This window comes from Salmo salar, chromosome ssa01 (genome assembly GCF_905237065.1).
Source record: "Salmo salar chromosome ssa01, Ssal_v3.1, whole genome shotgun sequence".
Taxonomy (NCBI): domain Eukaryota; kingdom Metazoa; phylum Chordata; class Actinopteri; order Salmoniformes; family Salmonidae; genus Salmo; species Salmo salar.
Genome location: NC_059442.1, coordinates 23,866,182 through 23,888,936, shown reverse-complemented (window position 1 = coordinate 23,888,936; position 22,755 = coordinate 23,866,182). Strand labels below are relative to the sequence as shown.

General features: G+C 42.0%; 2 protein-coding genes across 2 annotated transcripts; both read right to left on the bottom strand.

Annotated features, from left to right (window-relative positions):
• Positions 1-1,722: 1,722 nt before the first annotated feature.
• Positions 1,723-12,977, bottom strand: LOC106580283 (BSD domain-containing protein 1). Its single transcript, XM_014161154.2, has 11 exons — positions 12,724-12,977; positions 12,009-12,072; positions 11,656-11,772; positions 10,873-11,040; positions 9,256-9,310; positions 8,774-8,889; positions 5,741-5,809; positions 4,724-4,808; positions 4,069-4,596; positions 3,441-3,544; positions 1,723-3,323 (listed from the first exon to the last, which is right to left on the bottom strand). Exons 1-11 carry the CDS (start codon positions 12,732-12,734, stop codon positions 3,294-3,296), a joined length of 1,347 nt encoding a protein of 448 aa, XP_014016629.1. The 5' UTR covers positions 12,735-12,977; the 3' UTR covers positions 1,723-3,293.
• Positions 12,978-15,937: 2,960 nt separating this feature from the next.
• Positions 15,938-17,407, bottom strand: olig4 (oligodendrocyte transcription factor 4). The gene has a single exon (XM_014167916.2). The coding sequence runs from the start codon at positions 17,141-17,143 to the stop codon at positions 16,376-16,378; it is 768 nt and encodes a 255-aa protein (XP_014023391.1). The 5' UTR covers positions 17,144-17,407; the 3' UTR covers positions 15,938-16,375.
• Between the last annotated feature and the right edge of the window lie 5,348 nt (positions 17,408-22,755).

Sequence of the window (22,755 nt, the reverse complement as noted above, 5' to 3'; positions counted from 1 at the left end):
TAACGGCCATTTCTTGACAAGGGCTATGATAGCATCCATGTTAGAAAACAAGAGGGTAAAAAATAACAGGCTCTGCAGGTGTTCTGTGTGACCTAAATTAACCACTCTGTCTCATGCATACACACCCCACAACTGCCATCATAATCAAACACAAGCCAAGCCCATACTCTCTCATGTCAACCAATATAAAATGGGGGAAACTAGAGAAAAAATACCTCAGATATCAAATGTACTATCATGGGTTCCTATGCATCTTTGTCTGTGCAAAAACTATCAAATTAAAGCAGCATTTTTCCAATGAAGGATTTCTGCTGTCCCTACATCCTACTAGTAAAAAAATGGAAGATGGTATCGGCACAAATACCCATTACAGCTTTGGACATAGAGAAAATTGTGATCTACAGTGACGGGGTAAACTGTGAATCATAAATACCAATTCAGAATTAGCTCCAGTGGTTTTGACGGATAAACAATGGTGCTACATCAACCATTGGAAAGAAGTAGAAAGGAGTGTCATGATCTGAATTTGAGGTAAATGGAACAACACTGCCACACGGTGGCTTACTTTGAAATAAACATCCTAAGCATTCTTTAGCCCCGTTACTTCATTGCTCCCAAAAAAGTAGGCGAGACATCCATCAGTGTATTTTTTTAATACCTTTATTTTACTAGGCAAGTCAGTTAAGAACGAATTCTTATTTACAATGACGGCCTACCCCGGCCGATGCTGGGCCACTCTATGGTACTTAGCCATACCAGACAGAAATCAATACAACTACATAAATGCATAAGAAAGAAAAAAAACGGTTTAACAAAGGATAATGGTTGGTTCGGTTTAAGTGCGAATGTTCCCTAATTATACAGTAGCTCTCACATTTGTATCACCAGCAATTGAACTGCTACGTTCTGCCTTTATAGGCAAGCTGGTGGGACTCCCTACTCAGTTCTCGGTGCTTTGCGAGGCCTCGCTCACATTGGACTCTACACATGCCTCATCACGCCAAATGGCCATGCAGTGGTTACCCTGGACACCTACGCAGATGGCTATCAGTGAGAAGAAGAAAAAAAACTTGCTCTCTTGACAAATTTGAATTGTTGAATGTCTGATTCGTGGCCTACTAGGACTGTAGACTATGATGGCCTAATTACCGAGATGGCGGGACATTGATGTATGTTGGTTGGCATGTCTTTGCTGCAAAAAGGAAGTTTAGTCCGCCTATATGGCTCTCCGGGCAGCGAACTCTTTTTGCAAACTCTAGTCTGGTAGTGATCCCTGTTCATGTTGATGTTGGATCTTCTCAATCTCTACAAATCATGTGGTTTGTAGGATTTGACACGTTTAGGCTACAACTATGATTAATATGCTAGTTGCTTAGGGTTTACAGATGTACTTACCTTTTTACACGGTAATCAAAATGTATATTTTCCCGCGAAAGGAAATTAAACTTTCAACTTCAATAAACTGTCAACCTTCCATGTGGTGCGTAAAACCAGAATGTTGACTTCTGTCTGAGGACGTTACCTTGGCAAGGTGTGTGCCAACATAATGGCAAAGATGATTCCCTGAACGTTCAGCTCTTGATGAGTTCACATTTCAGCAGCAATCATTTTCTAGAAACCCAGCGACAGCTGGGAGTCAAACTCCACTTTAGCTTTTTTTCTACAAGTGTGCCTATTAGCAACATGATCTTTTTTGGAAATCCAACTCACATTGACTATTCGTTTACATGATACTCTTTTTAATGACAATGATCATTTGAAAAAAATAGAGGAAAATATAATTGCCTAAAATTAACAGCTTTAAACGTATTGTTTAAAGTGCAAATATATGTATTAACGTGAAATACATAGAGAACTTGAGACATGCAACATATCAATCAATTCATTATAAACAGGTAATTCCTTTAGCAACTACAAGCTAGTAAGCGACCTTACAACTTAAAACAGTACACCTGCTGTAAAACAGTTTGCATAAGTGATTGCACTGACATGCAAAACAATGCTCAGAGAAATAACATTCACATGAAAAGCAGTAATTGTAGAGATCTATACACTAAATCTTTATGCTTTGAGTCTTGGCAACGGTTTAAACTGATCAAGACAATTATGACAATAAAATAGCAGAATAGTATGAAGCGATACTGCAGAATGAAGCTAGTCTATACTCTATTGTTAAATAAATCAAGCAGACAAAGCCCTCATTTGCTCTTGGCTCTCTGCAACTCCATACTCAGAGCTATTGTGCAGTCTATATGTCCATACTAAGCAGGCTGTGGGATCTCATTCATTATTTTACATCAGAAATAACATGACAACAGGCCATACCTCCTCAGACATCCAAGCCCAATACTCTGGCACCATGACACCTGAAACATTTTGCAGCCTCTTTATTGCGTCATTATCATCTTCTCTTTTGACGATTGACAATAAATGGAGACCCTTACCCACCCAGAATAATATTAGACGTGGACTGATCGAATAATAGATTATTGTAGCAGAGACAGGAAATAAAGCGGAAACGTGGCCCCTGGAGGTCACAGAAGAGCTGACATGTTCATGTCAATTACAGCAGGGCAGGGATGAAAACAGACAGAATGGCAAATGCACAACTCAGATCTGTGTGACAAAACATTTGGATATCCTGTCCACACTATCGCTTGTCTGTCAAGGTCATATGTATCTAGGGTTGGGAGTGAATCCAAAATGAATGCTCTCTATAAAAAGGCCAAAATATGTTCCTTTATGAATATTCACTTGCATAAGATAGGCAAGTTAGTAAATCACTTGAGGGGGAAAAGAAATATATAAAAAAAAAAGTTTAAATCAATATATTCACCATTCAATAAATCACATGAAGAATTTCATCTCATGAAAGGTGATAAGCAGCGTTACAGTTTTATGGCTATTCTTCAGCCTAAAGTGAAGTAATAATTCCCGCCACTCATAACTTTGAAGAAGTTCACTAGCAACAATTTACATGTACTTAATGGCATTTCAGAAGATAGAGGGAGAGCAGCAGCTTTCAAGAAATAACCAAAAAGACTGAGTAAATCAGCATTGAAACCTATATGCACAAACTGACAGCTGATGGTGCCTTGGCTCTAATCTTATTGTCTTGCATTGCCATTGCTATGCTAGCGCCTTCAGCAACATGGTCCAAACCAAAGGGACATTCCCCTACGAACAAACGTGACACGGTGACGGCGTGGACAGAGGTAAAACACGTTAAGCATGGTTCGTCTGCCGAGAACTCGCTTTAATGGCGGGATAGAAACAGTACGCCACAGCAATCATCAGTTCCAGTTCTCCCAGTCCTCCTCCAGCTGAAAAATAAAAAAAATCATTTAGTTCAACATAATTGAACTAACTAGGCATGTTCTTTTTTGTTACAGTTTGGAGTTAGAAGAAATGCAACAGGAACATTTGTATTTATTGCCCACCTCTCCTGTAGCCTCAACTCTAGAGAGCACCATCTGGACCTCGTCTTCTGTCATGTCCAGGTCAAAGTCCTTCTCCCAGTCCTCACTGACATCTGTGCTGGACCCTGCAGGGGTCAGGGTGAAGCACAGGGTCAGATGGGACCACTTAACACTCCTCTATAATACTATTCTTACACTGGCTCTATGCACACTCACTGAACTTTACCCACACATACTACACTGACACTCCAACACACACACACACACACACACACACACACACACACGGCTATTCTATTTATCTATCCTGATTGCCTAGTCACTTTTACTCCTACCTACATATTACCTCAACTACCCCGTACCCCTGCACATTGACTCTGTATCAGCACTTCTTGTATATAGCCTAGTTGTTGTTTTATTGTGTTACCGTTTCCATTTTTCCCATTCTTATTTACTAATTATAACTGTTTTCTTACTTTTAACTCTGCATTGTTGGGAAAGGGCTCATATGTAAGCACTTCACGGTAAATTCTACACCTGTTGTAGTCGGCACATGTGACAAATAAAAATGTGTTTGATTTTGATTTGATGAACAGCAATCAAACCCTGTTACCAGTCACACCAATAACTGAATAGAATGTCCTTTTACCTTTCTTGCCATTGTTTGAAGGTGTAGACTTCCCGCTGTCAGAGTTGAGCTCAAACACCCTCAGGTCCTGGGGCCCCTCTGTCTCGGGTCTGATGGTGGTAGCTGGGGCCTGGACTGTGGTAGCTGGGGCCTTCACTGTGGTAGCTGGGGCCTTCACTGTTATTCTTTCAGCTGTAGCCTTCTCTGCAGGCTCGGGCTGGGCTGGGGCCTCTAACTGAACCCTCTTCTCCTCCTCCTGCTGCTGCCCCTCTGGCTCTCTCTCCTCCAGGCTGGCCTTGTTTAGTTTCTGGGACAGCTCCACGACTGCAGGCTGTGGCCTGGCTGGTCTCACCTCCACCTGGGTGGGCAGGCTGCCGCTGTCGCTGCTCAGGGAGAGGGGAGAGGAGCGCTCCCCGCTCGGAGATGGGATGGGGCTGAGTGGGGTCGTCGCCATTGTGACTGGTGTAAGTGGGGACAGCTGGGTCGCAGGGTCGTCCAATGGGGGTGTGAAGTCCAGGCGAGATGAAGACGTGGCGCCAAGGAAGTCATCTGGGGTAGAAATAAGGGAGAGAAAACAGTGAGTCACGAGACAGACCTGTACTAGTCTGACTGACTTCTTTCAGGTCACATCTCACAGAAGACATTTCAACGTTGTGAAATTCCCTATCCAACATACCTTCATCCTCCTCCTCCCAGCCCAGAGCCTCTGTGTGGGTAGTCTGCTCTGCTCTCTGCTTCAAGGCCACTCGCCTGGCCTCCTCCTGGTGGTCAGTCACATTAGTAACCCATCAGCAGAACACTACCAGCTTTTTAGTGTCTATTTATCGGCTACGGTGATGATATGAAGTGGGGACAGGGATTTGAACTGGGAAATTCTCTAATAAACATAGCTTACCTGTGAAATAGTTGCACCAAATGCATTGTCTGATACCTCCATTTTGTCAGCATGCAGCACACAAAATATCATAAAAACATGTGTACTTTCCAGAAAGGGAGGGAGAGGATTGGAATGAGCTTTGGAAGAGGGGGGGTCTGGTCTTTGTTAGGACACACGGGAAAGCGTCCGAATCCAAATAAAATAGCGGGAGATTTGGTTCTGGGTGGCAAGATTCGTTTTCCAAGAGTCTACTAAGCTACCAGAGCTCTGAGGTAGAGCCCTGCACAGGCATGAATTGTAAGCCAGAGCCCTATCCATGCACGCGACGTTCAACCCTTACCCTACCCAGGCCTGATTGACTCTGCCAAATATAAGGCCCTCTCGGCCCAAAATCAGAAATAACTTCCTCCGTTAGTAAATCCATTAGCTGCTCATGGAGCTCTGAGTATCCAGAAGACACATTTCAGTTGAATACATTCAGTTGGACAACTGACTAGGTATCCCCCTTTGCCTTTCCATTTAAACCGCTGCGCCACTCGGGAGCCTCTAAATCCTCTTTAGGGATACCCAAGCCCTGCCCGTACCCTAGTTATTGATGAAAAAACAGCCGCTATCCGGCTACGTATAATATCGGGGGCTCGGGTCGGGTAGCAGAGCTCTACTCTGAGGTAGGAGCCTCTCTCCAAACTGATCTACAACTGGCCAGCAGGGGTGCAGTTTACATTCTAACATGGGATTCGGATAGAAGAGGGTGCATGATGGTTCATGAGAGCAATACATGCCAGTAACAAACAAACAAAAAAGTGAGTGAATTACCTGGTCCAACTGAAAGACTTTGTAGAAATACCGCTGCCAGAATTCAGAATGGGCTACAGCTGCTGGCACCTATGGATGAAAATACTTACTCTTACACAACGCACAGAGCATCTATGATATAAGGTCTGCACAGGAGGGTTATAAAATAGGGTTGAGCGATGTCAACCTTTGTCCTATCGTGATTATGTACTCATAAAACATTGTGATGTATGCTGGTATTGGCCCCAAAAAATAAACAAATATAAAACATGACTCAAGATAACGCTGAAAGCCTGGGCAGACGCTAAGTGCAGGCAAATCTTTTCTAATATTCCTTTCTGGTGGAGTTTCAGCATGGGACAGGTGTGTGTGTGTGAGACTCGTGCACATGATGGAGCAAAGTGACAGTCAACTGAAGTCGAACGGGCTGTCTTACTGCAGTAAGAGTTAGGTTATAAATCATTGGGTGGATAAGAAATCCAAGGCTTAAAAACAAAGGTGTCCATGTATGCCGATGACTCAAGTTTTATATTAAGACCGCAAGCTAGATCCCTGCAATGTCTCAATGAAGATCTAGATAACTTTTCTGGACTCTCTGGAGTAAAACCTAATTATGATAAGTGTACAATAATACGTATTGGATTTTTTAAAAAGACAACTTTTACATTACCCTGCAGTTTACCTATAAAATGGGCTGACGGTGAAGTAGACATAGTTGGTATGCATATCACAGAATATATAAATGAGCTCTCCACAATGAATTTCAATAGAAAACTTGTAAAAATAGACAAGATCCTGCAGCCATGGAGGTAAATACCTGTCTTTTTATGGAAAAATTGCCCTGATTAACTCCTTAGTCATATCTCCGTTTACTCACTTATGGCGCTGCCTACTCCTGATGATTCGTTTATCAAATCATATGAGCAAAAAATATTTTCCTTTATCTGGGTTGCTTAACCAGACAAGATAATGCGTGCCTAACTATATAACGAATATGAACTGGGTGGGTTGAGATTATTAAATCGAAAAGCACTAAACCTCTCTCGAAAAGCTTTACTTATCCAAAGCATCTACCCCCAACCAATAAGACTGCTGAACAATTAATCAATTGTCCCCCCTTTGTTTTTAACACTGCTGCTACTCGCTGTTTATTATCTATGCATAGTCACTTCACCCCTACCTACATATACAAATTACCTCAACTAACCTGTACCCCCGCACACTGACTCGGTACCCCCTGAATATAGCCGTGTTATTGTTATTTTATTGTGTTAATTTTTTGTTTACGTTATTTAGTAAATATCATAAATAAATGTTTTGAACTGCATTGTTGGTTAAGGGCTTGTAAGAAAGCATTTCACAGTAAGGTCTACATCTGTTGTATTTGGCAGAGGTGACAAATAAAATTTGATTTGACTTAAAATTATTGTACAGAATTCTTGCCACCAACAAAATGTTGAATATTTGGAGCATATAGTCATCGCAGCCCTGCAGATTTTTTGGGTGAGGATACAGAATCAATAGACCATTTGTTCTGGTATTGCCCTCAGGTAGCCTGTTTCTGGTATCAGGTTCAGGAATCGCTGAAAATGCAGAACATTAATCTACAATTGATCCTAGAAATAGAACTGTTGGGAGAACTGGTCAGTCAATTACTAATACTCTTATTGAAAGTATTTATCTTTAACTCGCAATCTGTGGATTCTATTCAATTAGATAGATTAAATTGTATGTTAAACATCACAGCACAGTTGAACGATATATGGTGCATAGAAATCCAAAGAGGGTGGCCAGCAGAGATAGGTGGGATGGGCTGAGGGAAGGTGAGGGTTGGGATGTGGAATTGGAGACAAGTTGGAGTGGAGTTGCTGGGTAGGGGATAGAATGACAGACAAAGATAAAAAAGAATGTCAAAATAAAACAAAAAGTATGTTTGAATGACACTGGGTGGGCAACGTTTTTACATCTAATGCTTGTTTGCCTAAGGCTGATGCCGTGCAGGTGTTTGTACTCGTGTACACATTCATATACACACACTCTCATTCAAACGCACACACATGCACAGGCACACATGTAAATAGTGCCATAAATGCACTCAAATGTATTCAGTAGGCCTTGCTATTATGATTTTTGTTGTCCTTGATGTATTTTCTTTTGGCTTGGGGGGGTCTTGGGGGTGGGTAATGGAATTGTTATTTTCTGGGGGGGGTTGAGGGGGCAGCTCTCGGGGAACTGTGGGGGAGTGATCTTGGAGGGCTGGTGGCCTGGCAGTTGGGAGCTTGGGCCGGTGGCTGAAAGGTTGCTGGTTCGGGTCCCCATTTTTGATCTTGTGGGAAACCTGTCGACGTGCTTTGTGAAGGGCGTTGACCCTGGTTGCTTCTGTGGGCCCCGCACGGATCATTTCTTTCTTAATAAGCTTAAACTTGATTAAACTTTTCATTCCATTTTTTATAGTCCATTGATATTGTTTGTTCTCTCTCATTATTATTCCACTGGCTACCTTATGTTTTTAGACTATTCAAACAACTTTGAGATGGAACTGTTAGATTAATTAATTGTTTGATCGAGAGAGAAAGCTTGCATGCATAAAACGATGAAAGCGTACTAGCCCAAAGTCATATTCATATTGAATGGCGAGACAAGGGAATATACCCTATGTTTTTGAAAACAGCTGAACACAATATAGTTAAGGTGTCCGTTATAAATGTTTTATAGATTTAGGCTATAAGGCCCATGCATCTGACAAAGTGAGAGAAACAATTCTTTCTGACTGGACATTTTGCAAAGCGTTGGTGGAATTCCCCACTCTGTCTAGCCTACATTCCTTTCTTGCGTTCTGAAGGCCTATATAGCATAGGCTATTTATTGAATTACTCGGAATGTCACTCATGTGCTGCCCGACTCCATTAGGCCTACTGCGCGGCACCAGTCAGGTTCAAATAGGATAAACCACTGTCTGTCACATCGCGATGTTGTCACCATTGACAACGGCTGTCAATCATTATTGATAAATTGACATATTGTAATTTGGCCCAACCCTATTAGAAAGTGTACCATTCTGGTGTAAAGGGCCCTGATAGAGGGGGTGTTGACCAGGAGGTCAGAGATCTCTCCTTTCCTCTCCTCCAGGCTGAAGCTGGAGAGCCACGCATCAAACTGCTCTATGGAACCTGGGACAGAACACAGGACACACAATTAAAAACACCAAAACAATATGTTCATGACCGTTTAACAACTGCATGAAAATAAGTGGCATAGAAGTCCAAACTACCCATGTCTTGTCCTGTCAAGTTATTTCATTGTAATAGGAGTTGATTTTGACCATGATATATAAAGTATTGGAGTGCAGCTGAGGACATTTAGGGTAGAGTAGAATGAGTAATTATATGGTCTTAAGTCCCTTGTCATTGGCATTCTGACGGCTTTTTTATGTTTTGAGGGAATGAAGCCGGGTTAGTGACGTTACATGGCACATGACCTTTACTTTAATGAGAATAGTGAAGACAGATAGAAAAGAAGCATGTGTACTGCCTCACCATCAGGCTCATTGCAGTATGTAGCAGGGTCAGCCTGCAGACTGTAGAGACGAGCCTAGGGAACAAAACACACACTGTAACTCAAATGATCATGTGACATATAACATGTGTTCTGATATCTAGTATTGCAACAAAAAGAGACCGTATTTTTTTGTTTAGTATATTGATAACGTTATGCTAATGCTAATAATAGCCTAATATATTCAATATGCTGTAAACTATTGTCTTTTAACAGTTACATCTCAATATATACACTACCATTCAAAAGTTTGGGGTCACTTATAAATGTCCTTGTTTTTGAAAGAAAATCACATTTTTTGTCCATTAAAATAACATCAAGTTGATCCAAAGTACAGTGTAGACATTGTTAATGTTGTAAATGACTATTGTAGCTGGAAACGGCAGATTTATGGAATATCAACATAGGCGTACAGAGGCCCATTATCAGCAACCATCACTCCTGTGTTCCAACAGCACGTTGTGTTAGCTAATCCAAGTTCTATAATTTTAGAAGGCTAATTGATCATTAGAAAACTCTTTTGCAATTATGTTAGTACAGCTGAAAACTGTTGTTCTGATTAAAGAAGCAATAAAACTGGCATTCTTTAGACTAGTTGAGTATCTGGAGCATCAGCATTTGTGGGTTCGATTACAGGCTCAAAATTTCCAGAAATAATGAACTTTCTTCTGAAACTCGTCAGTCTATTGTTGTTCTGAGAAATGAAGGCTATTCCATGCGAGAAATTGCCAAGAAACGGAAGATCTCGTACAACATGGTGTACTAGTCCCTTCACAGAACAGCGCAAACTGGCTCTAACCAGAATAGAAAGAGGAGTGGGAGGCCCTGGTGCACAACTGAGCAAAGGACAAGTACATTAGAGTGTCTAGTTTGAGAAACAGACACCTCACAAGTCCTCAACTGGCAACTTCGCTCCTCTTTCGCTCCCACTCCTCTTTCTATTCTGGTTAGAGCCAGTTTGCGCTGTTCTGTGAAGGGAGTAGTACACAGCACTGTACGAGATCTTCCGTTTCTTGATAATGGGCCTCTGTATGCCTATGTAGATATTCCATAAAAAAATCTGCCGTTTCCAGCTACAATAGTCATTTACAACATGAACAATGTCTACACTGTATTTCGGATGAATTTGATGTTATTTTAATGGACAAAATTTTTTGCTTTTCTTTCAAAAACAAGGACATTTCGAAGTGACCCCAAACCTTTGAACGGTAGTGTATATATACATTCCATATGTGTTATTTCATAGTAGTTTTAAGGTCTTCACTATTATTCTATAATGTAGAAAATAGTAAAAATAAAGAAAAACCCTGGAATGAGTAGGTGTGTCCAAACTTTTGACTGGTACTGTGTGTGTGTGTGTGTGTGATATATATATATATATATATATATATATATATAAATAAAACACTTCTAAACCTGACCACTCTTACATGTTTGAACAGATTGTGGAAAAATGATAACACATGATGTTAACACATAATTTCTGAGAAACATTCTGGTATATTAGCAGTAAATGTAAAACAGCATGGTATCTAGTCCTTAATTTGTTAAATCACACTGTCATAGTGATAAGCTGAACACAGTATTAACATACTCACCTTGGTGCTGTCATACACCTCTGTGGTGCCTGCTGGAGTTGCCACTAGCGTGATGACATCACAGTCGATGGTCATGTCCTGGGGAGGAGCGAGGGTGTCTGTTATCACTCCTAAGAAACTGGACAGGCTCTTCTTCACCTTCTCTGTGGTATCAGAGGAGCCCTCCACCTGAAACAAAGTGGGACAGGTGACATACCACAGTCAGGACGTATGCCTATAAATAACCAGGTGGTAATTCATATGAACTTATCTAATATGGGTCACTATGACCCATAGCTAACAAAATGGCTACACAACCTGAGTTGACCCTTGTATTTATTTTTTGCATTGTCTCTGCACACTCACAGGGCCCTACACACGCCAACACTCACCCCATCATTTGCTCACACACACATACATTTATACTGACTCTACACACACACCAACTCACATACAATCATCATATAGACTGCTGCTACTCTGTTTACCCCTATGCCTGTTCACCTTACCCCTATACATATCTACCTCCTTACCCCTATACATATCTACCTTTATCACTCCAGTATCCCTGCACATTATAAATATGGTACTGGAACTGACCATGTATATAGTATGTTTGCTTACTTTCTCATGTTCTACTTATTTCTATTTCTCGGGTGTTTTTGCTCTACCTTATGTTATCTTTAGTGTTACATTTTTATTGAATACGGCATTGTTGGGTTTAGAACTAGCAAGAAAGGCATTTCACTTTACTTATGCACGTGACATTAAAACGTGAAACTAGTAAAGAACCAAATGGCCTACCGCTAGTTTGCTTCTAACGGCGCTTGCTGTGGCCACGATGGAGCACGCAGCGTCATGTTGCACCACGTTGGAGAACTCTGTCAGATCACGCTTTATAAATTCGTATGCCTCTGATGACTGCAAAAACAATAAAATGTTGAAGTTACAAGTGCAAACAGTACAGTAATATGTCTGCATTATCAGTGTACTTGGATGTCACAAGGATATTGATTTTCACCTTGTTTTATAATGAGTCATATTGAAGACATTAAATTAGCCTTTTTGATGCACAGAACATAACACAATAGTTTGCGGCTCATTATGATACTGGAGAGATCATCTGGGGATCCGTGCAGGCTAGCATGGGTGTCTACCTTATCTTTGACGGCCTGGAAGCTTTGTTGAAGCCAGCCTCCCCACCAACCTTCGCAGCTTTCTCTGAAGTAAAGAGACATAGTGATGACAGAGTATTAAAACGTGATCAACAAGTACAAATGGTGAAATGCATAGCATACATTTGAGCTATATAACTATTTAGCTAGGCCACTAACGACCAGGTCAGGCAGGATGACAGTGCGCATACACTCTGGTATGATGGCGCCGACAGAGATGGTCGCCTCGCTTCGCGTTCTTAGGAAACTATGCAGTATTTGATAACAATCTAGCCAGCTTAGCTGAATTGCTAACCAACACCAGTGAATTTGCATTAGCTGTTAGCTTGCTAACCAGCTAGCTAGATAGCGAACAAAGCTACGGTGGAAACCATGGAACTATATTTGTCCAATCACTGTTAATATTTACAACACACTTTTAATACATCTGTCTCCACGATTAGGCAGCAAACAGCTTGCTAGCCACTGCTAGCTAGCCATCGAGCTAAACAGCTGGTGCAATATCGTTGGTAAACAAAACCCGATTGTCTCGAGAACAGACAAAGCAACTGATTGCATCGTTTTGAAATAGATGAATGTGGCAATAGCTAAATATGAAGGGAGGAATATATTACATGAAAGAACAACATGCTGAGAGTGGGATATATTACGATGGTTAATTTATAAAACACAAACTATTTTGCGACTTCACACTCACCCTTCAGCCATCTTCAGACCATGACATCACCAATATTTACTAAACTCTGACCCCACTGAATGAGGAAGAAGCTTGTAAAAGGCAGTTTTTCAATTTGTATCTGCTTCTAGTAAATACAGTTTTAGGATAGATAGCTGATGTAAAATGTATTATTATTATTTTCCAAATGAATTATGTTAGCTATTAGCTAGCTACGCTCTTTGGGCATTTCTTTATGACTACGGTGTCTGCAAAGGATCAAGCTTCGCGTTGGTATGCTGCTGCGCTGGCGTTGCTGGTGCAATAACTTTATGAAAACGAAATCTAACATTGTGTTCAAATTCTCCTTATAAATGTATCATAATTGAACACCAATCTTGCACCCACTTGTATTCAAGTCCAGCTAAAGTGAAAGTTATTAAAAGATTTCAGAATAAGCCTTTAGGGCTGAGCCAGTTGTTATAGGTTTGCATATTTGGCTAATTATGCCCTTTCAAAGTTTGTATCACAAATGTGAATGGGATGCACATTATGCAATTACTTTTTAAATGGTTTCTGAAAATGTTCATGGTCTATAGCCTATAATTTTTAACTCGTTTGAGCTTGTTCAGTATTATAAATAAGGTAAAGTGTGGCCTGCCAGTCAATAGCACTCCCTCCTAGAGAGAGGTCTGAAAATATATTTTTATTGTAAGTAGGTAATGAAGCAACACATTATAAGATTTAACTCACCTAGCCACATGATTAGTAATCAAATCCGCCCGTATGTGACTCAATCTTTAATGGGTCTACATTAATTCCCAGACCAGTGTGGTGTGTTGACCCTATCCCAGCTGTGTTTCCCCCTCATCAGTATGCAGGGTGAAGGGATCCCGACTTTACTGAAGTGATAGTAAAAAGGTCAGGCTGCGAGCTTCTGGAGGAGAGCTCTCCCCTAATTGAAGATCCCCTGTATCCAGACGCAGCACAATGTGTGCGTATGTTCTCCAATATGTCTCTCCTGTCCAGACCCTCAATCCCCCTAATTGGCTCCTTCAGTTCCCTAATTAACGCTGTCGATCCTGTCTACTGCTGAGCCCAGGGTAACACACACCCTTCTATTGATTAGCATTCCCTCCTGTTAACTCATCCATCTGTGTGTATGGGCTGGGGGCCATCAGCTATCATGATCATGACTACTGCATACAATAGTGGAAATTCTGACTATGCAGTCTTTACTCTCCACTCATTTCAAAAAACGTGAGCCTTTTATTTTCTCTGATGCTGCAGTGTATTGTGTCGCTCCATTTTCTTTCTACTGAAAAAGCTGTTGAATTTGAAAATGTTTTTGCCCCTAATGTTTCTATTTTGTTTTTGACTGTCATTTTTAATGGATAAGCACCAAATATTGTCAAGCTGTTCATGGTAACGTAGAAATAGGCCTGCAGTCATTGAACATGACAAAACCTTCACATTTAAAGCCCTTTTATATTCACACATCCTATGTTATATGTGTTTGATGTGGATTGCCCTAAACGTGGTAGCATATTCATAGCATATGCTCCCAACATACTGTATATACTTCAGACAGCACATAACAGGTCAGCATATGGTAAAAGCACTATGATGACAACAGTGGCTGGTCATAATGGCGCAGAAAGGCACTGTCAGTATTGTATGATTTAAGATGCATATCAATTGCACACCACACAGACACACACCCTCACACACTCCCGCACCCTCTCCATCCTGCTGCTGCTGCTCCGTGGGTTAACACCATCTGCTAACGATCAGGAAACACCAGCTTTGCACAAGTCAATGTCCCTAATTATCCACCTAAAGGAGGGAGGACACCAAAGGGAGGCCGACCCCACTAATCCCCACAATGTGTTCTGCTTCCCATTCCCACCTGTGCCCAAATAAAGGGGGGCCTAGTGGGAGGACCCAGGATCCAAGTGTCAGGGGACCAGGGACCAGGTGATGCCGGAGCGCCTGTCCCCACCACAGAAGGCCCCTCCCCGGGCTAGGCTGGCAGCTGCCTCCCCCCACTGGGACGTCCCACAGCTGACAGTCCCAGAGTACTGACAGGGGTTCTTTACAGTGTCAATAGCCCCATAAATTAGAGCTAACCGCCTTTGTGGCGGGCGATGTGTCAGGCCTTTTGGCCCAACAGCGCTTGTTACCATGATGAAATGTAGATTGAATGGAGGGGGCCTGTGTCCCAGGCACGAGAGCTTGGCCTCCCCCGGTCTTTGTGTCCCGTGCATGGCTATTGTCCAGCTCTATTCAGAGCTCTCATGGAGAAGGGGGTTGAAGGGGGACTGAGGAGTTACATCTCTTTATTTCTCCCCTGATCTCGACCTCATCCGTCAGCCATGGGAGGATAAGCATGTATTTTACACGCTTGATTTGTTGCTAAGTGAGGGTGAGCCATTGTTGTGGGTTTGAGTAAATACACGTCTGTGTCATCCATCCCACATATGTCATTGTTCTGAAGTGTTTGGTATAGTTAGCCAATCACTGACTATAAAGTTTTAAAATATCATTGATTTCATGAAGATAGATCTTTTTTGATCTTTTAAACACTGAAAAACTAAAACTTTGATATCCTCTGTTTTGATCTGTTGGTTTTCAAAACACTTGAAATTGCAATAGTGCCATATGAGACTTGGTGTGTATTCTTACGTTGAAACATCCTAAGTAAAAACGGCACATATTTACTCTTATAATTCTGATGTGTCCTAGGTATGAATACAGGGACAGTGACAAATCCTCTGGCCCATAGATGAGAGGGCCACAGCCCTGTCCCCTGCCTGTGCCAGACAAAAGTGACGCGCCGTCCTGGCGCCCGCACTGCCCTTTCATCTCCCACACCCTGTTGAGGTGAAGATGGATGATCCCAGAGCTCAGAGTGCCATATTCAGCCTCCCTCTGCAGCATTGCATTGTCTGGCCCTTCTCTCTCTCTTTAGCTCAGGGTAGACTTCTCCTCTCCCACCCCGCCCCTACCCTGCTCAGCACCGCTAACTACTGCACCCCCCTGGGTGTACCATCGAGAGACCCTAAAATACATGCAGTGCACAGTGATGGTAAACTGATAGGGATATCGTTCTTTGTGTTTTACTGTTGTAGTGCTACGTAGCCTGTTTCAAAACGAGAAAGATCAAAGACATGCTGAAAAACACATGCAAATAAAATGTAAACAGATGTAAATAGATTTACATCCATTTATGTCTCAAGTAAAACAGCAGAAAATGTATTTTTTTTTAAGGTTTAATTTAGGAAATAAGACACCTGCAGAGGGACACAGCACTTTCAATCTTTGTCATTTGTTTCAGTAACACTGAATTTTACGATATTGAATAGCAATAGCAGATATTATCGCTGTTACATTCAAAAAAGAGCTTCAAGAAAAACAGTATGAAATACAAAGCATAACCAAATTATCTGGCTTAAATTATCTAAGTGTTTCTGTGTGTGCATTTAAATGTTTTCAATATAATCAAGGAATGTAATTTAGAAAAATAGCAGCGGCATACTCATTAGAAGATATATACAAAATATGTACAGGTCCTCGGGGCTACCAATGTTTTTTACAGTTCAACCAACAATTTATCTCAGTCCTCAGTCCACTACTTAGTCCTGGGGTGGGCACTGGGCCTCAACTACAGAGTTCAGGCCTGGGTATCACCTGCTCACTTGGCCATGGAAAAGCTATGCAGGGTGGATGCGGTGGTTGGTAGAGGCTGGCAGAGCGAGCAGGGACAGGGCATACCAGGAAAGTGCCTGTAGGAGCTGGCTAGGTGGAGAGGGTCCTTCAACAGGCTCTGTACGGGTGCATGGTGGAAGCCCAGGTAGCTTGCAGAGGGTGGTGAGTGTGGGGCTGGAGCCGGGAGAGGCGAAGGGTGGTGGAGAGCCGAGGCCGTGCTACCCACCAGTGAGTGCAGGGACTGGGCCAGGGGGTGTAGGGGGAGGTGAGCTGTGGGGGCCGGAGGGTTGATCCGGCGGTGGCTAGTGCGACTCTGGGAACCACCACCTCCATACACATCCCCCACCAGCTTCTTCATCTCCTCCAGGGAGCTGGACAGCATGAGGATGTAGTTACGGGCCAACATCAGGGTGGAGATCTTGGAGAGCTTGCGGACGGAGGGTCCCTGGGCATAGGGCATGACCTCTCTCAGGCCGTCCATGGCCTGGTTCAGGTCGTGCATCCTCTTCCTCTCCCTGCCGTTCACCTTCAGCCTCAGGTCCTGCACGTCACCCTCTTTGAGGTCAACCCGGGTCTTGCTCTTGCCTCCCCCAGCACAGCGGTCAGTCCTGCCCTGCCCAGCGGCCCTGGCTGCCCCCTCCTCCCGGCAGTAGGCTTGGAACATCTTGTTGGAGAAGAAGCTACCCATGGAGTCGTCCACCACCAGATCTGGAGACGAGGAGCGGCTGGAGTTGGAGCCAGCGTCAGAGTCCATCTCAACAGATGATGTTTAGAAAATAAATGTAAAACACGAAAGTGGAAGAAAAAAAAACTAAAACCACAAAGCAATTGAGGTTAGAGCCAAAGATTTTGGTGAAAAGTTCTTGAAAAGAAAAAACACAAAGCTGGATCTTTCTTCACTCTCTGTTGTCTGAGTACGAAAGCCCACAGTTCCCTGAGGGCCGATGCTCTCTCACTGTCACTTCTGTCAGAGTTCAGTAGATAGCTAGATACAGCAGGCGCAGGCTGTGTCTGGTTCTCGTCGGGGGTCTGTCCCCCTGCAGTCCTACAGGAGTGAATTTATACCCCCGACCCCAACAAAGGAACAATGAGGCGCATAATGAGACATTTAGACTCGCAGCCAATTGCAGAAGGGACACAATTTCACCCCTTGCAGCCCCCCCCTGCCCTTACAGCCCCCACCTCCATACGCCCACACCCACATTTAACTCCCCATCATCTCCTTACCTTCTTCTGATCATCTCATACAGAGTAGCCCTTCCCTGCAAATAAATTATCTCGTGGCCTAGTGGGTGGAATGTTATTCATATTTTTCATAATTTTATAATTAATTAGCATTCTTTTTAAAAAAGACGCAGAAAATCCGGTGTTTCTATGTCAAACGGTTTTGTTATATTTCAGTCTTCTGTGATGTATATAAAGTGTCAAATTGGAATGCAACCTCAAAATGAAAGACTATAATAACCATGAGTGTGAGGTGTATACTTTTGTTCCAAAGTAGATTTGTTTGATGACCAAGAAACACTGTGTGACCCTGATTTAGCCCATTGCAGTAAAGGTTTTTAACTAGAGCAAGCAGGTATTCACACGTATGTGTTAAGGCATACACAACACTGTGTTAACTTAACACAAGACATCTCACAGTCCATCAGACAACCCACACATTAGACTGACTCATAATGGTCTTCACGTGTTTGTGTGAAGATATAAAGGACACAGTTTGTCATCAGGGGTCTACATTTGCAAGTATGTGAAGACGTTAATGTAATGGTGATGGTGTGATAAACTATGTTTAAATGACTAATGATTATTCCCCCATTAGAGTCAGTGCCAGCGGGACACTGAAATATGTGTTGAATTCTGACATTCACCGAAGCAATGCGTAATGTAGTCAACATTAAAATGTATGTGTTGCTAGTGCTGGGCATTGATCACAGTGATGGACATTTAGTACATGGAATGTTTGATCTGTTGCATTTCATTTGGAGGGAAATGTAACCAAATATTCAAAAAATACCTCCATCTCAATAAGAACGTGAAAATTGGGTCAGTAATGAACCTGAAATATTTAGTACTGCCTCTTGTCTTCACTTAAAGGCTAATATAGTATTCTTGACATGGTCATATAAAATACAGTTATATGAAACCCTGCATGTGGTGCTTAAACCTAGACAAGAACGGTGTTAATGGCAGGCTAAGTACAATTCAACCGTGGATAAAGACAATAGGGTCAGATTCAATAAGACTTAGCCCCCAAACAGTCTGCGAAATCACATCACTATCACTGGAAGGGGGTCCTGGAGAGGGGAGGAGGTAGTTAAAAAGATACTAAAGAGTGGGCGATGCATTGTCGTGCCCTCATTCAGCCGCAAAGCCCTTTAGATTGGGCCGGTTAACTTTCTAAGATCCTGTGTAGCGTGGCTATTCCTCCATGGCTCTGCAGTGGCCATAAAGGCTTCATTAACATCACTATAACACACACTGTGTGTGTGCTGGTTCACATGGACTCTGATTACTCACACAACACAGGTTATAACACTTTCCTGCAGTGACACAACACAGAATTTATGTCGAAGTTATATGTCATGGACACGCCTGAAAAGAGGGAGGATAATATCAACATGTATGTACAGTATGTATGTACAGTATGTATGCCCACAACATGCTGCACTGCTTGAGAAAATACCACACATTTGCTATATTCAAAGCTTACTGGGCACACGCTGGGTTTAATCAGCATTGTTTCCACGTCATTTCAATGAAATTACATTGAACCAACGTAGAATAGACATTTAATTGACATCTGTGCCCAGTGGGAGAGAATCCTTTTCATTTGGTTGGATATTATCATGCATGGCTCCAGCATGCTGTCCAGATGTCTGGCTGTTTCTCTAATCACATGGCTGAGATATTAAGCCCAGCTCGATCTTTTCTCCAAATCACTCCTCTTGTTTTCACTAGCACATTTTTGTCTCTTGCTCTGGAATTTCCTGTGAAATGTTGCCAACGCTAGCCTACACTGAGGGAAGTATTGTGGGTGGGAGTGCTGGTGAATACACCAGTGCTTTGTGTGTTATGTTGTGCAGTTTCAGTCCTGATGAACAATGTCCTGATGGGCAGAAGTGAGAAGTATAACTCACTTTTGTAACTATTCCTCCCGCTTGTCTAATGCAATACCAACCACGACTCTGCTACTAAGCTTCTCTGACTGTTGCATTGGTACTTCGGTCTCTCTGACTAAGCCTGACTCTAAGCCTGACTCTAAGCCTGACTCTAAGAAGTCGATGGTCTTATCGGTGCAGACGGCTGTTGTATTTGTGGACACATTTAAATAGTGTTAGTGAAAATGGACCATAATGAAAATATATTGTTGTTGTCATTGTGATTCTTTGTGCTTTGGTTGCAATCACTGAAGAGTTAGGCTACCGCATTTACAGTGTGCGTATTTTGATAGCCTGTGATGATTGAGTGTTAGAATTTAGTCTGTTCTGTAACAGGGGTGTCAAAGTCATTCCATGGAGGGCCTAGTGTGTGCTGGTTTTGGTTTTTCCTTTAAATTAAGACCTAGAAAACCAGGTGAGGGGAGTTTCTTACTAATCAGTGACCTCAAATCATCAATCAAGTACAAGGGAGAAGCAAAAACCCACCAACATTCGGGCCTCCGTGGAATGAGTTTGACACGTGCTGTAATACATACATTTACTCTGTGTGAGTGCATGCATGTGTGTCTGTGTGCTCGTCAAACACACATGCGCAAACATAATTCAAGAGAGAATCAAGTGGGTCTACAGGACCCCCTACCTCTGTTCCTATAGGGGGGCTCTGCAGGGTTCCAAGGCTTGGCCAAGTCTCAGGGATCTTATAATTGGATAAACCTTGAGAGCCAACTTGGGCCATTTGTTCAGAACATATGGATTTGACCATCGTTAGGCTGCAAGCCAAAATGGCTGCAGGGGACTCAGACTCCTAATTGGGTTCGGTCCTAATTAAGTATGTGGAACACAATGGCTCTTATTTCGCTCTTTATTAGTCACACACACTTTATAATGGCTGATTTGACTTTCAAACAGAGACGATGTTCCACACTTATCGGGGATGTCACTGTTCCATCTACTGTTTATCCTTCCAGGTCTATGGTCTACATATTTCTCTTTTTGAGGGAAGAGCATAAATGTGACAACATTACCCCTTTTGATGACAACAAGATTTAGGAAAATCATGAATCATTACAATAGCTTGTATTTATACAATTAGACCCCTCAAATTCAACTCGAAGCCAGTGCAACTGCTTTTTAAAATTGTTTCCCTCTAATCAGGGACTGATTTAGATCTGGGACACCAGGTGTGTGCAATTAATTATCAGGTAGAACAGAAAACCAGCAGGCTCTGGACCTTGTAAGAGTTGAATTACCCTACCATATACTCCACCCAGTACCTGAACTCAGTCACTGTCACTAGCCGACACCCCCGGTTACTCAACACTGCACCTTAGAGGCTGATGCACTATGTACATAGACATGGAATCAATGGTCACTTTAATAATGGAACACTTGTAACTTCAATAATGTTTACATACTGTTTAACTAATTTCATATGTACTGTATTCTAGTCAATGCCATCCTATTCAACTATTGCTGTATATATACACTGTTGTATTCTTTATTACTTTATTTTGATTACAGTGAACACTTAAACAAAAATACTAACAAACGACAAAACGACAGTTCCGTAAGGTACAAGACTATAACGGAAAACAACCACCCACAAAAACACAGGAAAAACAGGCTGCCTAAGTATGGCTTCCAATCAGAGACAACGAAAGACACCTGCCTCTGATTGGAAGCCATACCTGGCCACACATAGAAAAGAAACAGAAATAAAAAACTAGAACCAAAATCCCCTAGAACCAAAAAAACCCAAAACACACAAAACAAACACCCCCTGCCATGCCCTGACCAACTACACTTACAAATGACCCCTTTTACTGGTCAGGACGTGACAGTACCAGTCAAAAGTTTGGACACACCTACTCATTCCAGGGTTTTTCTTTATTTTTACTATTTTCTCCACTGTAGAATAATAGTGAAGACATAAAAACTATGAAATAACACATATGGAATCATGTAGTAACCCAAAAAGTGTTAAACAAATCAAAATATATTTTATATTTGAGATTCTTCAAAGTAGCCAGCCTTTGTCTTGATGACAGCTTTGCACACTCTTGGCATTCTCTCAACAAGCTTCATGAGGTATTCACCTGGGCTGCATTTCAATTACAAGGTCTTGTTAACAGTTCATTTGTGGAATTTCTTTCCTTCTTAATGTGTTTGAGCCAATTAGTTGTGTTGTGACAAGGTAGGGGTGGTATAATGTCTGAGGTGCAGTTAACTCTAATGAACTTATCCTCTTCAGCAGAGTTAACTCTGGGTCTTCCTTTCCTGTGGCGGTCCTCATGAGAGCCAGTTTCTTCATAGTGCTTGATGGTTTTTGCGACTGCACTTGAAGAACCTTTCAATGTTGACGTTGAAAGCTGCCAATTGAGGACTTGTGAGGCGTCTGTTTCTCAAACTAGACACTCTAATGGACTTGTCCTCTTGCTCAGTTGTGCAACGGGGCCTCCCACTCCTCTTTCTATTCTGGTTAGAGCCAGTTTGCACTGTTCTGTGAAGGGAGTAGTACACAGCGTTGCATGAGATCTTCCGTTTCTTGGCAATTTCTCGCATGGAATAGCCTTCATTTCTCAGAACAAGAACAGACTGATGAGTTTCAGAAGAAAGGTATTTGTTTCTGGCCATTCTGAGCCAGTAATCGAACGCACAAATGCTGATGCTCCAGATACTCAACTAGTCTAAAGAAGTGTTATTGCTTCTTTAATCAGAACAACAGTTTTCAGCTGTGATAACATCATTGCAAAAGGGTTTTCTAATGATCAATTAGCCTTTTAAAATGATGAACTTGGATTAGCTAACACAATGTGTCATTGGAACACAGGAGTGATGCTTGCTGATAATGGGCCTCTGTACGCCTATGCAGATATTCCATACTAAAAAATCTGCCGTTTCCAGCTACAATAGTCATTTCCAACATTAATAATGTCTACACTGTATTCCTGATCAATTTGATGTTATTTTAATGGACAAAAAAATGTGCTTTTCTTTTAAAAACAAGGACATTTATAAGTGACCCCAAACTTTTGAACGGTAGTGTACATATACGTATTATATATATATATATAATACTCCAGATTCCAACATTGCTCATCCTAATATGTATATATTTCTTAATTACATTCTTTTACTTTTAGATTTGTGTGCAATGTTGTGATTTGTTAGATATTACTGCACTGTTGGAGCTAGGATCACAAGT

What these genes read in the sequence shown, in the direction of transcription:
- LOC106580283 (XM_014161154.2), bottom strand. An exon ending in CCGTTAGAAGCAAACTAGCG is followed by an intron (nt 11,041 to 11,655) that starts GTAGGCCATTTG and finishes ACTTTGTTTCAG; the next exon opens with GTGGAGGGCTCCTCTGATAC. An exon ending in GGGCCCTTTACACCAGAATG is followed by an intron (nt 5,810 to 8,773) that starts GTACACTTTCTA and finishes TTTCATCCATAG; the next exon opens with GTGCCAGCAGCTGTAGCCCA.
- olig4 (XM_014167916.2), bottom strand. Translation starts at nt 17,143, where the DNA reads ATGGACTCTGACGCTGGCTCCAACTCCAGCCGCTCCTCGTCTCCAGAT.